At 36.5% G+C, this 17,846-nt stretch overlaps 1 protein-coding gene across 2 annotated transcripts; it reads left to right on the forward strand.

Moving 5' to 3' along the window:
* Positions 1 to 605: 605 nt before the first annotated feature.
* LOC115983940 (subtilisin-like protease SBT4.3) lies at positions 606 to 9,335 on the forward strand. 2 transcript variants are annotated; one of them, XM_031106798.1, is made up of 10 exons: positions 732 to 1,049; positions 1,344 to 1,435; positions 1,596 to 1,842; positions 4,831 to 5,323; positions 5,608 to 5,702; positions 5,785 to 6,003; positions 6,203 to 6,314; positions 6,412 to 6,625; positions 6,719 to 7,215; positions 8,897 to 9,335. In XM_031106798.1, the coding sequence occupies exons 1-10, from the start codon at positions 787 to 789 to the stop codon at positions 8,930 to 8,932; spliced, it is 2,268 nt and encodes a 755-aa protein (XP_030962658.1). In that variant the 5' UTR covers positions 732 to 786; the 3' UTR covers positions 8,933 to 9,335. The 2 variants fall into 2 exon arrangements, with proteins under 2 accessions (XP_030962659.1, XP_030962658.1); XM_031106799.1 differs by having other exon boundaries at positions 606 to 1,049; positions 6,719 to 9,335.
* Positions 9,336 to 17,846: the final 8,511 nt, after the last annotated feature.

Below are 17,846 nucleotides of genomic sequence, written 5' to 3' on the forward strand. Positions count from 1 at the left end.
GTTGAATATTTGTCAAGGTTGAGATTGTTGGAGTTTGCTCAGATTTATTTCTAGGCTATTGACCAAAGGGCCTTTTTATGGGCATAGAGGAGCTGAGCAAAGCACAATGAGTGGAAATGGAGTGGGTAGGGTTATGCTATATAAACACTGATGCAACTTTAATTTCTTATATAATGGATTAATAGCTTCTCACCCTTATGGACAAAGACAAAGTGCTGAGTTACATAAATTTTGTGTTGATCTAGATGTCTCAATTGTTCTTATCTCTCTTCTTTCATTTTTTTTTAATCATTTCTTTTTATTTATTTATTTTTTTATGAATCTTCTTTCTTTTTTAATCATGGGTAAACCATTTTTTACAACAGATTATATGGTGTTAGTATATAACTTAGTTTATTAAGCTTAGCTCAGTATATTGTATTTGTAATATACTTATATTACTTGTACTTCACATATATTTAGCTTATATAAGGCTTTCTATTATATTGTATTATACAAATAGAATATACATCAATATACAGATTATTCAGTATTTCTCTCTATCACTTTATATTCTTAACATGTGAAATTATATATAAAGTACAAATGGTCCTTATGCTTTGCTGATACCGTGAATGTAGACGATATTAGTGCTACTTATATATCAAGATTCTTTTGCACCAATTTAAAAAAGGAAACATATGAAAATTTGAGGCCCCATAAATTCTTTAATTGCCTGGCTAGTGAGCTGTATTGTCATTGCCAGAAATGTGTTTGGCTATTCAAAAGGAAAGTACGGTCGTATGAATGGCAATTCTCTTGGATTCATATCATAAATATCAGTTCAGACCTCTTCATTTTTTAAATCCCAGCATAATGACTGCTATGTCTAGCATTATATCCCCTTTCCATTTCCTTTTGATTCTCTTGGTCGCCGCCCACAGCATTTGTTGTGGTGCTACAGACAAAGAGAAAGATGTTTACATTGTGTACATGGGTTCCCTACCAGAAGGTCAATATTCTCCTACATCTCACCATCTCAGCCTTCTTGAAGAAATTCTTGGGGAAAGGTAACAGTTCATAGAGTTTTACCTTTAATCTATAACATTAATACTGCACCTTTTAGGATGGTAAATTACTATATAGTTTTGTATAATGGCCAATCCATAATTCTATTCCGTATGCAAATGCAATGATTTGGTGCTATGGGACTAGCATCCTTACATCAACTATGCTCTCAAATCTTACTGTTAAGACTTATACATATACAGGTCTTATCTCTTTTTATTTGAAAAGAAAGAAATAGCAAAAAAGAGGAAGAAAGATTTAAGTTTTTGACCATTTCTTCAATTCTGTCCTCGCAGTGCCGCCACTGAGTCCATAGTTAGAAGCTATACTAGGAGTTTCAATGCATTTGCAGCCAGACTCAGTAATGAAGAGCAACAAAGAATTGCTAGTAAATGATTTATTATTTATTTTGTTCTCTCTCTCTCTCTCTCCCTCCCACCTCCAATTGTGTAGTTGAATTTCTTTGAATAATAACACCAATCATTCTAGTGTTTAACGTAGTGTTATTGGAATAACTTATTTCTTAGTATACTGACAATAATGTGCAGGCAAGAAGGAAGTGCTATCTGTCTTTCCAAGTAGAACTCTCCAACTTCAAACAACAAGATCATGGGAATTCATTGGTTTAGCCGAAACTGCAAAACGAAATCCTGCTGTCGAGAGTGACGTAATAATTGGTGTTCTAGATACTGGAATTTGGCCTGAGTCTGAAAGTTTCAGCGATAAAGGTTATGGTCCACCACCTAAGAAATGGAAGGGCACTTGTAAAGGTGGCAGCAACTTTACTTGCAACAAGTAATTTCCTTTCTCCCAGAATAATATTATGATTTTTCTTTTGAATAATTTTCCTAGCCTACACCATGAAAAAGATGAAAATCATTGTAGGATTTTTGGGTTTCTACCATTGGTGACTCTAGGAAATTTTTTTAGGGGAGTTATTAAGAAACTTAAATTATACAAAATTGAACAGAAAGAGAACTTGAAAATATCGCTATCACCAAAAAAAAAGAAAAAGAAAAAAAAGAGAACATGCAAGTATATAAGGTTTTACAATTTCATTCAACTAACAAAATGAAAAGGCAAAAATGGATTCATAAGAGATAAATTGAGAACTGAAAATGCTGAGATGAGAGTAATAAAGTGAGAGAGTTTGAAATGATAATAAAAAAGAAAAAAGTAAAGAGAGAGAGAGAGCAACGGATGACACCTATTGCTACTGCGAGCCGAGTTGTCGAGAAGAGTAGAATTGTTGCCTTTGCAAAGCCAAGGAGAGTAGAGCAACGAATCACTAGTTTTTTAATAGCTCATTTGGGAGAAGGGAAAATAATGGAATTAATTGAAAAAAATAATTTTAGGATATTCTTTCATTCCCTTGTTTGAGAGTTTTTGTGGGGGGAAAGAAAAGTTCATTCCCTTATTTGAGAGTTTAACTAGGAGGGAATGAAATTAATAGGAGGGAATACTTATTCTTCTCTATTACCTCAAAGCCTAAAATTTTCATTCCCCCCAAAATTAGGAGAAATTGGAGAGAATATAATTAGATTTAATGATTTTTTTACAAAAACTTCCAAATATCCTTATATAGTTAGCTCTTTATTTCAAAATAGGGGTCAAATAATTATATTGTCAGAAAATGATTCATTCATTCCCTTCTATGTTATTATCAAACAATGATTTCCATTCCTTTATGTTAAAACATCCAAATAAAATTACTTAATTTCATTCCATTTATTTCTTTTTCATTCATTTGCTTTATTTAAATACATTTCATTTCTTTATGAACTTCCAAACGAATGTAAAGGAAAAATTCCTAAAAATGAAGTCAATGATTATTTTTATGAAATGAGTTGTATGAGTTACAAATCTAAATTATTAAGGGTCTTTATTTATTTATTTTTGTCTTTGAATGAGATTTTTGTTGAGTATTTTGTTTATTTGTTGCTGTTTGGCTAATTTTTGCTCTTATTTAAGCTAATTTTTATTTATTTATTTAAAAGGTCAAAGATTATGTTGGGAGGAAATTATTTTTCTGAGAAATACTATGTCCACAATATTTTCACAACAAATCTTAGAAGACAAGTTGTTATTGATATATATATATATACACACTATTTCTTTTTTCAAGTATAATTTTTTTGGTAAGTTAATGTGGTCCTATGATCACCTTCGCTTGCATGTGGAGCCTTCATTGGTTTCTACCATTATTATTAATATAGTTCCGTTCTAGTTGGAATATCTCATATCGGTATGCAAGCCGGAATGGTGACCCCTCCCTATTCCATCTTGGGTAGAATTTCGGCCCATTTCGGGCTATTCTGGGCATTTCTGTCAATATCGGTCGGAATTATATATTCGACCTGTATGAATTTTTGGCTTTTTTACCCTCTGATTTTGATGTCTGAGACTTTGAGCCACTGCCTTTTGAGAAGGAAAAAAAAAAATCCACTGCCTTCGTCTTTGTTTAAAACGGAGAAGAAAAATCACAAGATGAAAAAACAAACAATGAAGAAAAGAAATGAAATAGAAGTAGTAGAGAAAGAAAGAATAAGAAGAAACTGAGAGAGAGAGAGAGAGAGAGAGAGAGAGAGAGATCATTCCAACTTTTTGAAACTTTGAGTGAGAAGATTGAGAATTGATTAGTGTGTGAGGCAGGAAATAAATTGGCTAGGTGAGAAAGAGATAGAGGTTCACATGGGTGGGTTTGGGAAAATGGGAAAGGTTAATTTCAAGAAGGTTCCTAGTTTCTAATTGATCATGACGTTGACTTTATTTACAAAAATTTTGACAAATGAATTTTTTAATATCCATATACTTATTTTATTTGAGATTTAAAAAAAACAAGTATATTGAATTAATTATTTTATATTATATTATATATATATATACTTATTTGTTGTAATTCTAACATGGTCTAAAATAGTACAATGAAATAAGCCGATACCAAAATATTCAATTCTAATAGACAAACCAAAATGGGTCCTGAAACGGGATTCATAACATTGATTTCTACAAGTTAAAATTTAAAGAAAAAAAGAATTGTAGAGAAAATGTAAAGAAATGCAAAGGCAAAAGTAAAGAGAAAAGAAAGAACACTCGGGTTACATTTTTTGGCCGGACCGCCTATATCCACAGAATTATTAGGAATACACTCAAATTTCCAGATTTTTGAAATACGAAAAACAGAAGAAAAATAACAAACACACACACACACACACCAAGTCAATCACACAATATAAGAAATTATGTAGTTCGACAATTTGCCCACATCCACGGCGTCGCAATGATTTAAGTATTTTTAGGGAAATCATACAAGATTCAGCAATACACTTTTTCTCTCTAAAACAACACAATCAAACCCTAATCATAAGAAACAATATTTATATCCCTCATAGCTGATCTCTACTGGACTTAGCCTTAGAAAATCTCCTATTAAAAATCATAACACTTCTATATTAGATTGGGCCATTAATTTGGATTAAACATAAACTATGCTCCACATAGTCTAACAGAGATGAAGTCCTAAACGGCTACATCTTTGATATTAGAATTGTGTGAAATAGAAAGACCCCTTGTATGGTGTGTGTGAGTATATATATATATATATATATATATATATATATATATATATATAGGGTTTGTTTAAGTGTGGATGAGTTTTACACTAAATTGGGTCACTTGTAACAATACACATAATAAACATAAACCCAGTATTAACATGATCTTTGACACTACTTATACTAAAAATACTAACATAATGAACAATGTGAAATGTACAATTTGCAGTAAGATTATTGGAGCTCGAGCTTACTCCTCGGATCAAAATAGTTCCGTAAGGGATGAGGAAGGTCATGGTAGCCATACTGCCTCAACAGCAGCTGGTAGCAAAGTACCAGATGCAAGCTTTTATGGAGTGGCAAAGGGCATCGCGCGAGGAGGGGTTCCGTCCGCAAGGATTGCCGCATACAAAGTCTGTGATTCTATTGGGTGTGCAGGCGAAGACGTCCTTGCTGCCTTTGATGATGCTATTGCAGATGGGGTTGACCTCATTTCCATTTCACTAGGTGGAGAACCAATAGCTGTTGACTCTGATATTATTTCTATTGGTTCTTTTCATGCAATGGAGAAAGGTATACTCACCGTTCATTCAGCTGGAAACGAAGGTCCTTCTGTATCATCAGTATCAAGTGTTGCACCATGGTTGTTCTCCGTAGCAGCCAGCAGCACAGATCGTAAAATTATTACTAAGGTTGTTCTTGCAAATGGAAAGACACTCACTGTAAGTATCTTCATCTTTCGCATTTAATTTAATTTTATCCTCATAATTCCCTTAAAATGTTTTCTTTGCTTTCTTTGCTTGATGACAAGTTTCTTCAACTATAACCGTTTTCTCTTTACTTTGTTCTTTCCCGTCACTGACACTGCTGTGGCTCAATGATACCTTTAATTATAGGACATCAACCTATGCAGTTCTAGGACTTCCTTAGAATGATTGTATTCAATATATATATATTTCTTTTCATTCTAGTGTATTTGTGTCACAGTTTCATTTTTTGTTATCAGGGAAATGCAGTAAATTCTTTCACACTGAACGGAACTAAATTCCCTTTGGTATATGGGAAAGCTGCTTCAAGAAGTTGTTCTGATATTTTAGCTTGGTAATTTATGCTCTTTTGCTTATTGCTAACTCCAAATTTTCTTAATAAAGCTAAGAACTTTGCTTGTCATTTTCAATATTAGGAATTGCATAGAAGGTTGTTTGGATAGCAGATTGGTGGAAGGAAAAATTGTCGTATGTAATGATCCAAATGTAATTGAAGAAACTTCTAGAGTTGGCGCCCTTGGGACAATCATTTTAGGTGATGATCAAAAAGATGTTTCTTTTGTATTACCGTTACCTGCATCTATTTTGGCAACTGACCAATTCAGTGTGCTTCAGTCTTTCTTGAACTCTACAAAGTAAGGATTCTAATAGTTATTTCCTCTTTGATCTTGCAATGTTTTATTTTTGCAGAACATTTAGATCTAAAATTGACATTTTACTTGAATTCATGAGAATTTTAATATGATGATTAATGGCATATAAGATTGGCAAAAAAAAAAAAAAAAAAGGATACATGATTCCTCAATTAACTTTTCATGGTCATATGTTTTTCAGAAACCCACAAGGAAGTATACTAAAAAGTGAAACCACTAAAGATACACATGCTCCTGTAGTTGCTTCCTTCTCTTCACGCGGGCCAAACAGCATTTTAGAAGATATTTTGAAGGTTATGCATCAATCATCTGCATATCTCCATTTCTTTCTCTAGTTGTGCCTTTGTTACATTTGGATTCTCTAATACATATATTTCATAAACACAACAGCCAGATATAAGTGCTCCAGGAATAGAAATTTTGGCAGCATTTTCCCCTGTTGCTTCACTTTCTTCATTCAATGAGGATAAGAGGCATGCAAAATACAATATATTATCTGGAACCTCCATGGCTTGTCCACATGTAACCGGTGCAGCTGCCTATATTAAGACATTTCACCCTGATTGGTCTCCATCCGCCATCAAATCTGCCCTGATGACCACTGGTATATCTCATTTGCCACACTTTCAGCTCAATCATTCCTTTGCTAAATTTATTACTATAACTTATTGCGCGCTATATGTTCTTGTTCTTTTAGCTTGGCCAATGAATGCCACTATACAAGGTCAATATGAAGATGGTGAATTTGCTTTTGGGGCTGGCCATATCAATCCAGTGAAAGCAAAAGCTCCCGGTCTAGTTTATGAAGCATCTAAAGATGACTACCTAAAAATGCTTTGCAGTATCAACATTACCACTTTTGGTACTTGTCCAAAGCATGTTACAGGATCTCCAAAGGATTTGAACTACCCTTCAATACAAGCTCAAGTGAATGCAGTAAAAAAATTTACAGTTGAGTTTCCCAGAACAGCAACGAATGTTGGCCCCGGTAATTCAACGTATGTGGCTAAAGTAGACGTTGCAGATTCTGATATCAAAGTTAGCGTGAAACCTGGTACACTCTCCTTTAAGTCTTCGGGTGAAAAGAAGTCTTTCATTGTGACTGTGTCTGGGAAAGGATTAAAAGTTACTAGCAGGTTATCTGCATCACTTGTGTGGTCGGATGGCACTCATAACGTGAGAAGTCCAATTGTTGTGTACACAAATTCACTCTAGTAAGTTCTATGTCATTGCACTTTGATTTCCTTAAATAACACAAAAAAAGTATTGTACCATTGAAAACTATGAACTTTCTGGTAGAAGAATTTAGAATTATTTATTACTGGTCATTAATTTGTGCAATTCTAATGAGAAATGTATTATTCTGTGCTCTAGGTAGACCACAACAGTATTGTCCAATAGTCCATCCATTCAATGAAATTATGCCCTTTATGATTTATCTCCTCTAGGCATACTATTGTGACTTCTATTTGGCCAATGTGCTGTGTGAGCAAGTGAGATGCCTTATTTGCATTGCAGATGAGTAATCTTTTGTTTGTCGAATAGGACCCTATAAAATGTGCCCCACCGGTGACTTATCCCTCCATCTGTTTGTGCAATCACTACATTGTGGCAATCTAGCTCCCTCTAGTTCAACGCTAGATGTCTGTGATGCACTAAACGAGGCACCATTTATGTTGATTTTATGTATAGCAACCCTGGATTGCTTTTGCAACTGGCTCGGTAACATTTCCCCTAGCCTCGATCCCCCTTAAGCTCTCAGTTGGGGGAATTTTTGTAGTCCACACGTTTCTTAGGTCTGTGCACTCCATTAAGCATTCTAAGTTGTCTCCTCTGCCATCTCGTATATATCATACCTCAGTTTCATAGGTTGATGTGCATCTCCATTGGATTGAATTATGGATGATACACGTTCTAACAAGCTAAGCTCCTAAAAGTGGTTCTCAGGTTTCGTATATATAGATGGGTGTGAACCAACAAGGAACCCTATCTTAGAGGAAAACTTTGTTACGCAAACAAGACAAGCAAGTAAACATGCATAAACAAGACAAATAAGCAAACAAGGGTGCAACCAACGTATTGAAATCATACATGATGACATACAACAAGTAAAGCCACTAGCACATAGGAGGCAAACCATGTTATCATCACATACAAGGACAAAGAATAAACACGCCATAATGCACGTTAAATGCTAACATGAGAAATCCTAATATTCAAAACTAATCAAGAGAGAGAGGCAAGGTGTAAGCATGTCAACATCATCATCATATGATCGCAAACAAGGGGTTGCACCGATATAAGCAACATAGAAAATGATGCAACCAAACGTAGACAAGAAAAGCACAAAGGTGCAAAAAAACATGCTAAGGAAAATACAAAGGGTGCAACCAAACATATACTAAGTATGTGTTTGGATTCGAATTATTCCGGCGTTTGCGTCTATGTTTTTGATTTTTTTTTTTTTTTACCAGAAGCACGTGATCACAGCTGCCAGTGGGTTCCGTGTACTGTTCACGAGACCACAAATCTCATTTTTCAGCAACTTTTTCATTAAAAATGGGTCCCACAGTACTATTCACACATTTAAAAATTATTTTGCTACAGTATTTTTAGTTTTCAGTTTCAGCAACAATAAGTTCAATCCAAACGGACCATAAATGGGAGAAAATAGCATAGGAAGTACGTTTGAAAATGAAAAAGGCTAGATCTAAGCATGTAAGTATAGATCTAATTATAAAGCATCTAAACACGGTATCACATAAAAGGAAACGCATAAAAACACTAAATATACAAAAAATGAAATAAAGACTCTAGATCCAAACTCTTTAATGAATGCGGGTGTTTGGACGTAAATTTTGACTAGAAAATCAAGATCTACACCCTACCTATGACACAAAACACAATATGACATCAAGGCAAAAGGCATGTAAGCATAGCATCAAAAATTGCAAATATGGCATAAAGAGCAGAAACAATGAAATTTAGACATATCCTAACTAAGAAGGCTAGGGTAACATGATCAAAGCAATAAAAACATGCTACATAATTTAAACAAAGCAATAAAGCATGCTAGGAAATTAAATCAAAACATTAAAAAGCTATAATTAAAAAGGGTGTAGATAGTAGCTAAGAAGCTACGTCTACACCCTCCAAACATCAAAACCTAGGAAGAAGGACTAAGGAGGAGAAAATGGAAGCAAAAACACTACATTTTGATGTATGGAGGAAGAGAGAATCAAAGACTTTTGGTGAGTGTTTTGGGATAGAGTTGTAGAGAAAAGAGAGGGAAAACTGCCCAGAAAAAGCTTCAAAGACCCCAAAATTTGTTCATATTGAAATATAGAGAGGAGGGGATATTTATAAATTTTTTGAGACTGTTCAGTTCTAGGCGCACATAGTGTGCGCTCGGAATTCACGGGCGTGTGCGCGCATGTCTTCCTGGGCCACACATAGCGTACATCACTGGTTTGCTTGCTTTTCTAGTTTTAAACAATGGACATTTGTTTTAAGGCCTTAGCGAACTTCGATTGACTTGATTCCATTAATATTAGAAAGATACAGATGTCTGGGAAAGGATTAAAAGTTATTAGCACGTTATTTGCATTGCTTGCATGGTCAGATGGCACCCATAACGTGAAGTCCAATTAACGTGAAAGTTCAATGTCATAGCACTTTCATTTCCATAAATAACACAAAAAAGTATTGTACCTATGAAAATTATGAACTTTCTAGTGGAAAATTTTAAAATTATTTGTGACCAGTCGTTAATTTGTGCAATGCTAATGAGAAATATATTATTCTGTGCTCTAGGTAGACCACAACAGTATTGTCCAATAGTCCATCCATTCAATGAAATTATGCCCTCTATGATTTATCTCCTCTAGCCACACTATCGTAATTTCTATTTGGCCAATGTGCTTTGTGAGCAAGTGAGCTGCCTTAATTGATTTGCAGTACAGATGAGTAATCTTTTGTTTGTCGAAGAGCACCCTGTAAAATGTGCCCCACCAGTGACTTATCCCTCCATCTCTCAGTGCAGTCACTACATTGCGGCAATCTAACTCCCTATAGTTCAATGCTGGATGTCTGTGATGCATTAAACGAGGCGCTCTTTATGTTGATTTTATAGCAACCTTGGATTGCTTTTGCAACTAGCTCCGTAACATTAACATCTCCCCTATCCTTGATCCCTTAAGCTCTCAGTTGGGGGCATTGTTGTGTAAATGTTTTCTTTATGGTGTTATATTATAAACAACCATAACATAATTTCTAGGATCTTAAATTATCATGATATCACAACTACAAAAATTAATTATTAAGCTTACCTTGATCCATTGTTGAAATTTTCTTAAGATCAAGTCTTAGTATAAAAGACATTTAATTCTTATAGAATTGTTTTCTCTCTTTTAACTCTTTTTTCTCTTTAACTATTCAGTGTATGTGATAGGATAGTTAAATGTCTTTTTTATAGGCAGAGAGAGGACCAAATTCCTTGTATCTATAACCTCCACTTGCCCATCAAAGTTGGAGTTACTTAGGAAACCTTGCTTCTCCATTAACTAATGTTTTAAAGACATGTAACTGTAAACACAAAATCTCAAGTTTGGAAATCAAACAATTGGCAATGTTTCGCAAGTGTAAATTTGTATTTATGAATTTGTAGGTAATATTCTCTATGTTTAGATTCTAATACAATTGAATAATCCTTTGATTCGATTTCCTTAGAAAAGTCTTCAATTCAAGTGTTGTGTTGATGTAGTCTTGACTCGAACACAAGATGTCCTCCACTTGGATTGGAAAGTGGATTGAAAGTTCTTTGGAATGAAATTACGATGAATCTCTAGCTGTGCGCTTGTTAGGGATTTCTTGTTCTTCGCATTCTTCATGGGTTCTTCAAATTTTATTGATCTTCGAAGATTTGTGGTGGAAGTTTTTCGGGGATTTAGAACTTGAATCCAATGAAACTTCGATGGATCAAAGTCTTTGAAGTTTTTGGAGGCTTCAAAGCTTGATTCCAGTAGAATTTTGAGACTTGGAAAGAATTATTTGGATGAATGTTCTTCGTCTTCGGAGATTTGTAGTGAAAGTTCTTTGGGCTTTGGAGGCTTGGATCCATAGAGCTTCACTAGTTTGTAGTTTCTTAGTGTTTATGGAGGTTTTTGAGCTTAATTCCAATGAGTTTTGAGATCTAGAGGGATGGCTTGAATGCTTTTGCTTCACTAATTTGTAGGCTCTTAGTGTTTATGGAGGCTTTTGAGCTTGATTCCAATGAGTTTTGAGATCTAGAGGGATGACTAAATGCTTTTGCTTCAAATGTTCTTTGTGTTCGAAGGTTGAAGTTTTTAATGTTCTTGGAGGTTTTAGAGCTTGATTCTAGCAGAGTCTTAAGACTTCTAAATCTTTCTGAATCCCCCTATAAGACTGAGAAGTATCTCTTAGAAAGGTGTGATTACACATGATTGGCTATGAGCAGTGACACATGTAATAATTTAAATGGAAGAACTTTATGTCTTGTTCTTCAAGGGACACATGAGACTATTTGATTAGTCAAAATGTTCTAATTTAAAATTACATATGACAGTATTTAATTTGACTGCTTATGTCATTTAAAATTAAAATATTAACACGTGTTGACGTGTGATTGGCCTTTAAGTAGTCTTTGCAATTTTTATTTCGAAACACTTGGAATATTTCTGTTGGTCTTTAAATAATGTTAGTGGGACCTACTAAATAGCATGTGGCGCTTTGTGATTGGTTGCAAAATTTCCACTTCTACAAATACCCCCTCGAGACTTGTTCATGTACGCAATCTTTGAGTGTGGTGAGTGAGCGAATCTCAAAACATAAATTTTGATGTTTGAGACTTAGACTTTGCAAGTGCTTTCTTGAATTATTTATTTATTTATTCATTTTTGTGGAAGATTTGCCTTCAGTTATTTATCTACAGCCAACGCGGACGTTGGCAACAAAAGAATCGCATGTATGATGGCATGATTTGTCTTGGACAAATTGAGAACAATTTGAACATGCTCTTTTCCACGAGTATGTAAGAACTGGGCTTGTTGAAGTGGGCTTTGGTGAGCTTAAACCCATTTATAAAGAACAACGATGTTAAGCTTTTATGCATTTCCAGGTTGGCTTGTTTTATTAAATTCTAGATGACCTTTTACTCAAAAAAAAAAAAAATTTCTAGATGACCTAATGGTCAATCATCAGAGGCGGTGCACTAGAATTTTCTAGATGACCTAATGGTCAATCATTAGCAACCACTTCCTCGCACACTTATGGTACATTTAGTATGCTGTAATAACTTCTATAATAGAATAGTTATTCATGTATAATATCAATTCGGTCATTTGGTTGCATCTTTATTACATAGATTATTGGCAAAAATGCAAAACTAACCCTCTAACTTTCACATTTTTTCATTTCAGTCCTTTAACTTTCAGTTTTGTCAATTCAGTTCTCTAACTTTCAATTTTTGTCAATTCAAGGCTCCACTACAAATCTGTTACTGCTACCATTAAACCCACTAAAACGACGCCATTTTCCATGTGGGTTTTTTTTATTTTTTTATTTTTTTTAATTCGGAATTAAAAGAAAATAAGAAAAGAAAAAAAAGAAAAGAAAACATGAACGAGTTCATCTTCTCCAGGGACCTGCCGTTTCTCTCTTCTTCTTCTTTTGTTCTCTTTTGTTTTTCTCTCTTTGTATCCACTCTTTCTGATCTCGATCTCTAGTAGCTGCCAATCTATTTTGATGAAGCACGGTGCACATTTTTTTTTCCTGCAGTGGCTATGGTGGTGGTTTAATTTTTTATTTTGTTTGTGGGTTTGATTGTGACTGTGAGTTGTGGTTGAAATGGTGGTTTGGTGGCTATGTTAGTGGTGGTTTCGTGTTTGATTTTGGCTATGGGTTTGGTTGTAGAAGTGGGTTATGGTTGTGGTTGCCGTAGGCTGTGTTGTGGTTGTAGTTGTGGCTGTGTTGGGTTTGGTTTTGGCTGTGTTGTGGTTGCCGTAGGCTGTGTTGTGGTTGTAGTTGTGGCTGTGTTGGGTTTGGTTTTGGCTGTGTTGTGGTTGTCTTGGCAATGGAGTGGCGGTGGAGTGGTTGTGACTGTTTTTGGTGTTGGCAGCGGACTTGCCGTTTTGAACTTAGAACTCCTTTTGTTTTGTTTAGTAGCGAACCTATCGTGTTGGTGGTGGTTTTCTTTTTCTTTTCCCAGATTTTTCTTTTAATTCTGAATTAAAAAAAAAATGCAAAACGGCATCATTACTGGCAGTAATAGCAGCAGTAGCAGATTTGTAACGGAGCCTTGAATTGACAAAAATTGAAATTTAGAGGACTAAATTGACAAAACTGAAAGTTAGAGAATTGAAATGAAAAAGGTGAAAGTTAGAGGGTCAGTTTTGCATTTTTGCCTAGATTATTTATTACATTGGAATAACTATTCTTTAAATTGAAGAATAACTATTCCTTTTTAAAATGGATGTAATAGTTATTCCTTAGAGCATATAATAGGTTTTAAAATTAATATATTTCCAAAAATATAAAGTTTCCTTATACATCATCTTTTACAAGCTTTCCATATGTAACAACCAAACTTATGAATAGTAATAGTTATTCCATTACAATGCCTTCTGATAGTGCATGATAATCACCTAACTCCAGACTAGTCCACGATGGTCATCCAAGGGAAACAATACAAACAGACCGCGAGTAGAAAAGATGCTTTGTGCTAATATAGCATACTCGTCCATGAGGCGGTTGTCTGTCCATGAAAGGTTTGGATGACCTCCTTACATTCCAAGAATGTCTTTTGCATACGAGCTTAGGACGAGCTCCATATTCGGCATGAAACATAATGATCAAAGTCCTTTACCATAAACCATTTCCAAATAATGGTTACAGAGAACAGGTTCATGTAACTTTCATAGTAGTTATGGAAGTTACCTTTGAGTCTTCCGAACTCCTCGATAGTAGGAGCAGTTGTTAAGCCAGTAACTGTCCCAATTGTGTGCTATATAAACATTCATCTACGAAAGTGTAAGTCATTCAGACATTTCCACACAAATTGGAATTCCAAAAATACTGACTTTACCATTGGAGGATTCTTGGCCGGTCTTCCCTAGTCTCCCCTGATTTTGTGTTTACTTTTTCAGGACATTCCAAGTAACATTGAGATCATCAACGCCTGAGACATTTAGCCTACTGATTTCCTTGTAATCATCAGTTGGCGTCGTCTGTAGGAAAGAGTTTTGTTAGATTTTATCTTTGAGTTCTACAATTCCTTTCTCTGACAAAAAGGCTACAATGGTTTGGACAAGATCGAGGACTACTAGCCCAGGCCATCAAGAGAGTAGGGATGCCTCTAGCAATCTGCACAGCGATCGACAATCTGCGCTTGCCATGCAACCATCCTCTATTCAACATGTGCAATCCATGGCAGTTGCTATGGCAGAGTTAACTTGCCAGAACCAAGAACTAACAAGGGAGATTAATCTCAGGAGGCAACGGCATGAGGCATATGGAGAAGAACAAGGCCAGAACCAGGGAGATGGAAGAGACGCTGAGCCTGAAAGTCAATCAAGGGGCACCACATCAAGAAGGGTGCCATACTTGGAGAGACAAGATCGACCAGATGAGGAAGGTTATGGATGAGATGAAGGAGAACATGAGAAGAGCAAATCCCATAGAGGATCTAGTTCATTGAACAGACTCCCTCTTCACAGCTTCCATCAATGGTCACCCCTTGCCTCCAAAATTCAAGATGACTTCCTTGGATTCGTGTGATGGATCGCATGACCTGTTTGATCACATTTCTATTTTTAAGACTATGATGCACCTTTAAGGGGTCCCGGATGAAATTATGTGTAAAGCCTTCCTTACCACCCTCAAAGGTTCGGCACAAGTGTGGTTAAGTAAAATACCCCCGAATTCGGTAAGTTCTTTCGAAGAGCTGAGTAAGTTGTTCATTAATAACTTCATTGGGGGACAGAGACACAAGCATTCCTCATCCAACCTGTTGACTATAGAACAGGGGGGGAATGAAAGCCTGCGGTCCTTTATCATTCGTTTCAACAGGGAAGCCTTGACGGTGGATGAGGTGGATGATAAGGTACTATTGGCGGCCTTTCACAATAGGGTTAATTCTGATTTGTTCATCCACAAGCTTTATGAGAAGGAGCCTCAGTCCATGGCTGAACTCGTCCATTCAGGCCAGAACTTTATGAATGAAGAAGACGCGATCATAACTAAGAAGAGGAAGAGAGCTGAGAGAATGGAAGCAAACCCCATGTGCCACTTTAAGCAGGGCCCTCTTCCAAAAAAGGGATGGACGGAAGATAAAAAAGACCGAGATGGCAAGAAGGCTAGTCCTTCAGCACAGAGTCAAGAATACACGCCATTGAACATGCCGCTCGAGCAAGTCCTTTTGCAAATCAAGGACGATCCTTCCTTGATATGGCCAGAGAAAATGAAGGGAGACCCCAATAAGCGCAATAGAAATAAGTATTGTAGTTTCCATAGAGACCATGGGCACGAGTGTTTTGACCTAAAGTAGCGGATTAAGAATCTCATAAGGCAAGGAAAGTTGAGAAATTTCCTTGGATGAGACCACAAGGACGAGAAGTTGAAAGGGAAGGTGAAAGAATCGTTGCAACCATCGCTTGGAGAAATAAGAGTTATTATAGGAGGAAGTTTAGCAGGCCAGTCATCCAAGTCAAGGAAAACATATCTCAAGGTAGTGCAGAACGTTCAACTATCTGGACGAACACCAAGGATGAGGAACATGGATGAACAAGCCATCACATTCACAGATGATGATGCTAAAAGAGTTCACCACCCCCATGGTGATGCCATTGTCATCACTTTGCTTATTGCCGATTATACAACAAGAAATGTGTTAGTAGACAACAGAAGCTCAGTAGATATTTTGTATTATCCAGCTTTTCAGCAGATGAGGCTAGGACGAGACCTACTTCATCCAATGAACTCGCCTTTGGTAGGTTTTGGTGGAATAAATGTGCAGCTTGTAGGCACAGTTACATTACCTATGGTGGTGGGGGCATATCCACAACAAGTAACCAGACATGTGAATTTCCTTGTCGTAGATTGTTCCTCCTCCTACAATGCTATAATTGGAAGATCGATTTTAAATAGTTGGAAGGTGGTTACATCTACCTATCACCTGACAGTCAAGTTTTCAACAGAGTATGGAATAGGGCAAGTACAAGGAGACTAGCTAACAGTAAGAGAATGTTACCTAGCCATGTTGGCCATGGACGAACAAGTATAGACAATGAATATTGAAGAAAAGAGAGTTGTGGCCGAGCCCACTGAAGTGTTGGAAGATATTTCTTTAGACGAGAATAACCTTGAGAGGTGCACCAGGGTTGGAGCAGATCTAGAAGAGAAGACTAAGAAGGACCTCATCCGTTTTTTGAAAAAGAGCATTGATGTGTTTGATTGGAGTCATGAGGATATGCCAGGTATACATCCTAGTGTCATTACCCACCGTTTGAATGTATGTCTCTCCTCTAAGCCTGTGCGATAAAAGAAAAAAGTATTCGCCCCCGAGAGAGACAATGCTATTAAGGGCGAGGTTCGAAAGCTGATTGCGGCGAAGTTCATTAGAGAGGTGTATTATCCAGATTGGCTAGCCAATGTGGTAATGGTCAAGAAGGCAAATGGCAAGTGGAGGATGTGTGTAGACTTCACTGATCTAAACAAGGCTTGCCCCAATGATAGCTATCCATTACCGCGTATTGATCAATTGGTGGATTCCACTGCCGGTCATAAATTACTTAGTTTTATGGATGCTTTCTCAAGATATAATCAAATAAGGATGGACGAGGCAGACCAGGAGAAGACATCCTTTGTTACTAGTCAAGGCTTGTTCTGTTATGAAGTGATGCCCTTTGGCTTGAAGAACGTTGGGGTAACATACCTACGACTGGTCAACCATATGTTCTGTCCTCAGATTGGACGAAATGTAGAAGTTTATGTGGATGACATGTTGGTAAAAAGCCTCGACGAGGGAAAGCATCTAGATGACTTGCAAGAGACTTTTGACACGCTTAGACGATACAGTATGAAGTTGAACCCCAGCAAATGCGCTTTCGGAGTATCATCAGGAAAATTCCTCGGATTCATGGTTTCGAATAGGGGGATTGAGGCAAATCTTGAAAAGATTAAAGTAATTCTAGATATGAAGCCTCCACAAAACATCAAAGAAGTCCAGTCCCTTATCGGACGAGTTGCTGCCCTTAACAGGTTTGTCTCTAAAACTACTGACAAATGCTTACCATTTTTTAAGGTTCTTAAGAAAGGGTTTGAGTGGATGGATGAATGCCAAAAAGCCTTTCAAGACTTAAAGACATACCTTGTTACGGCTCCATTGCTAAGTTCGTCTGTGATGGGAGAGGAGTTCTATTTGTACTTAGCAGTGACCCCACATACCGTTAGTTCAGCATTGATAAGGGAGGAAGGAAGAGTACAAAAGCCCATGTACTATACAAGCAGAGTACTAAGGGGAGCGGAAGGACAATATCTGCTAATAGAAAAGCTAGCTTTCGCACTAATAACGGCTTCCAGGAAGCTAAGGCACTACTTCCAAGCTCATGGGTAATCAATGTCATGATGGACCATCCGCTCAAGAAAGCCATAAACAAGTTGGAAGCCACAGGACAACTGATCCAATGGGTTGTTGAACTCAATTAGTTTGACGTCAGGTACCAACCAAGGAATTCGATAAAGGCTCAAGCCCTGGCAGATTTCATTGCGGAGTTCACACCAAGCTATGATGACTTAGAAGGGATAGAAAA

This window comes from Quercus lobata, chromosome 4, assembly GCF_001633185.2.
Source record: "Quercus lobata isolate SW786 chromosome 4, ValleyOak3.0 Primary Assembly, whole genome shotgun sequence".
Lineage (NCBI taxonomy): Eukaryota > Viridiplantae > Streptophyta > Magnoliopsida > Fagales > Fagaceae > Quercus > Quercus lobata.

Bases quoted from the DNA above. Each gene is read 5' to 3' on its own strand.
- LOC115983940 (XM_031106798.1), top strand. From the start codon at position 787: ATGGCAATTCTCTTGGATTCATATCATAAATATCAGTTCAGACCTCTT. The intron at 6,315-6,411 runs GTTATGCATCAA...TAAACACAACAG, and splicing joins TTTTAGAAGATATTTTGAAG to CCAGATATAAGTGCTCCAGG. The intron at 7,216-8,896 runs GTGTACACAAAT...TAGAAAATCAAG, and splicing joins ACGTGAGAAGTCCAATTGTT to ATCTACACCCTACCTATGAC.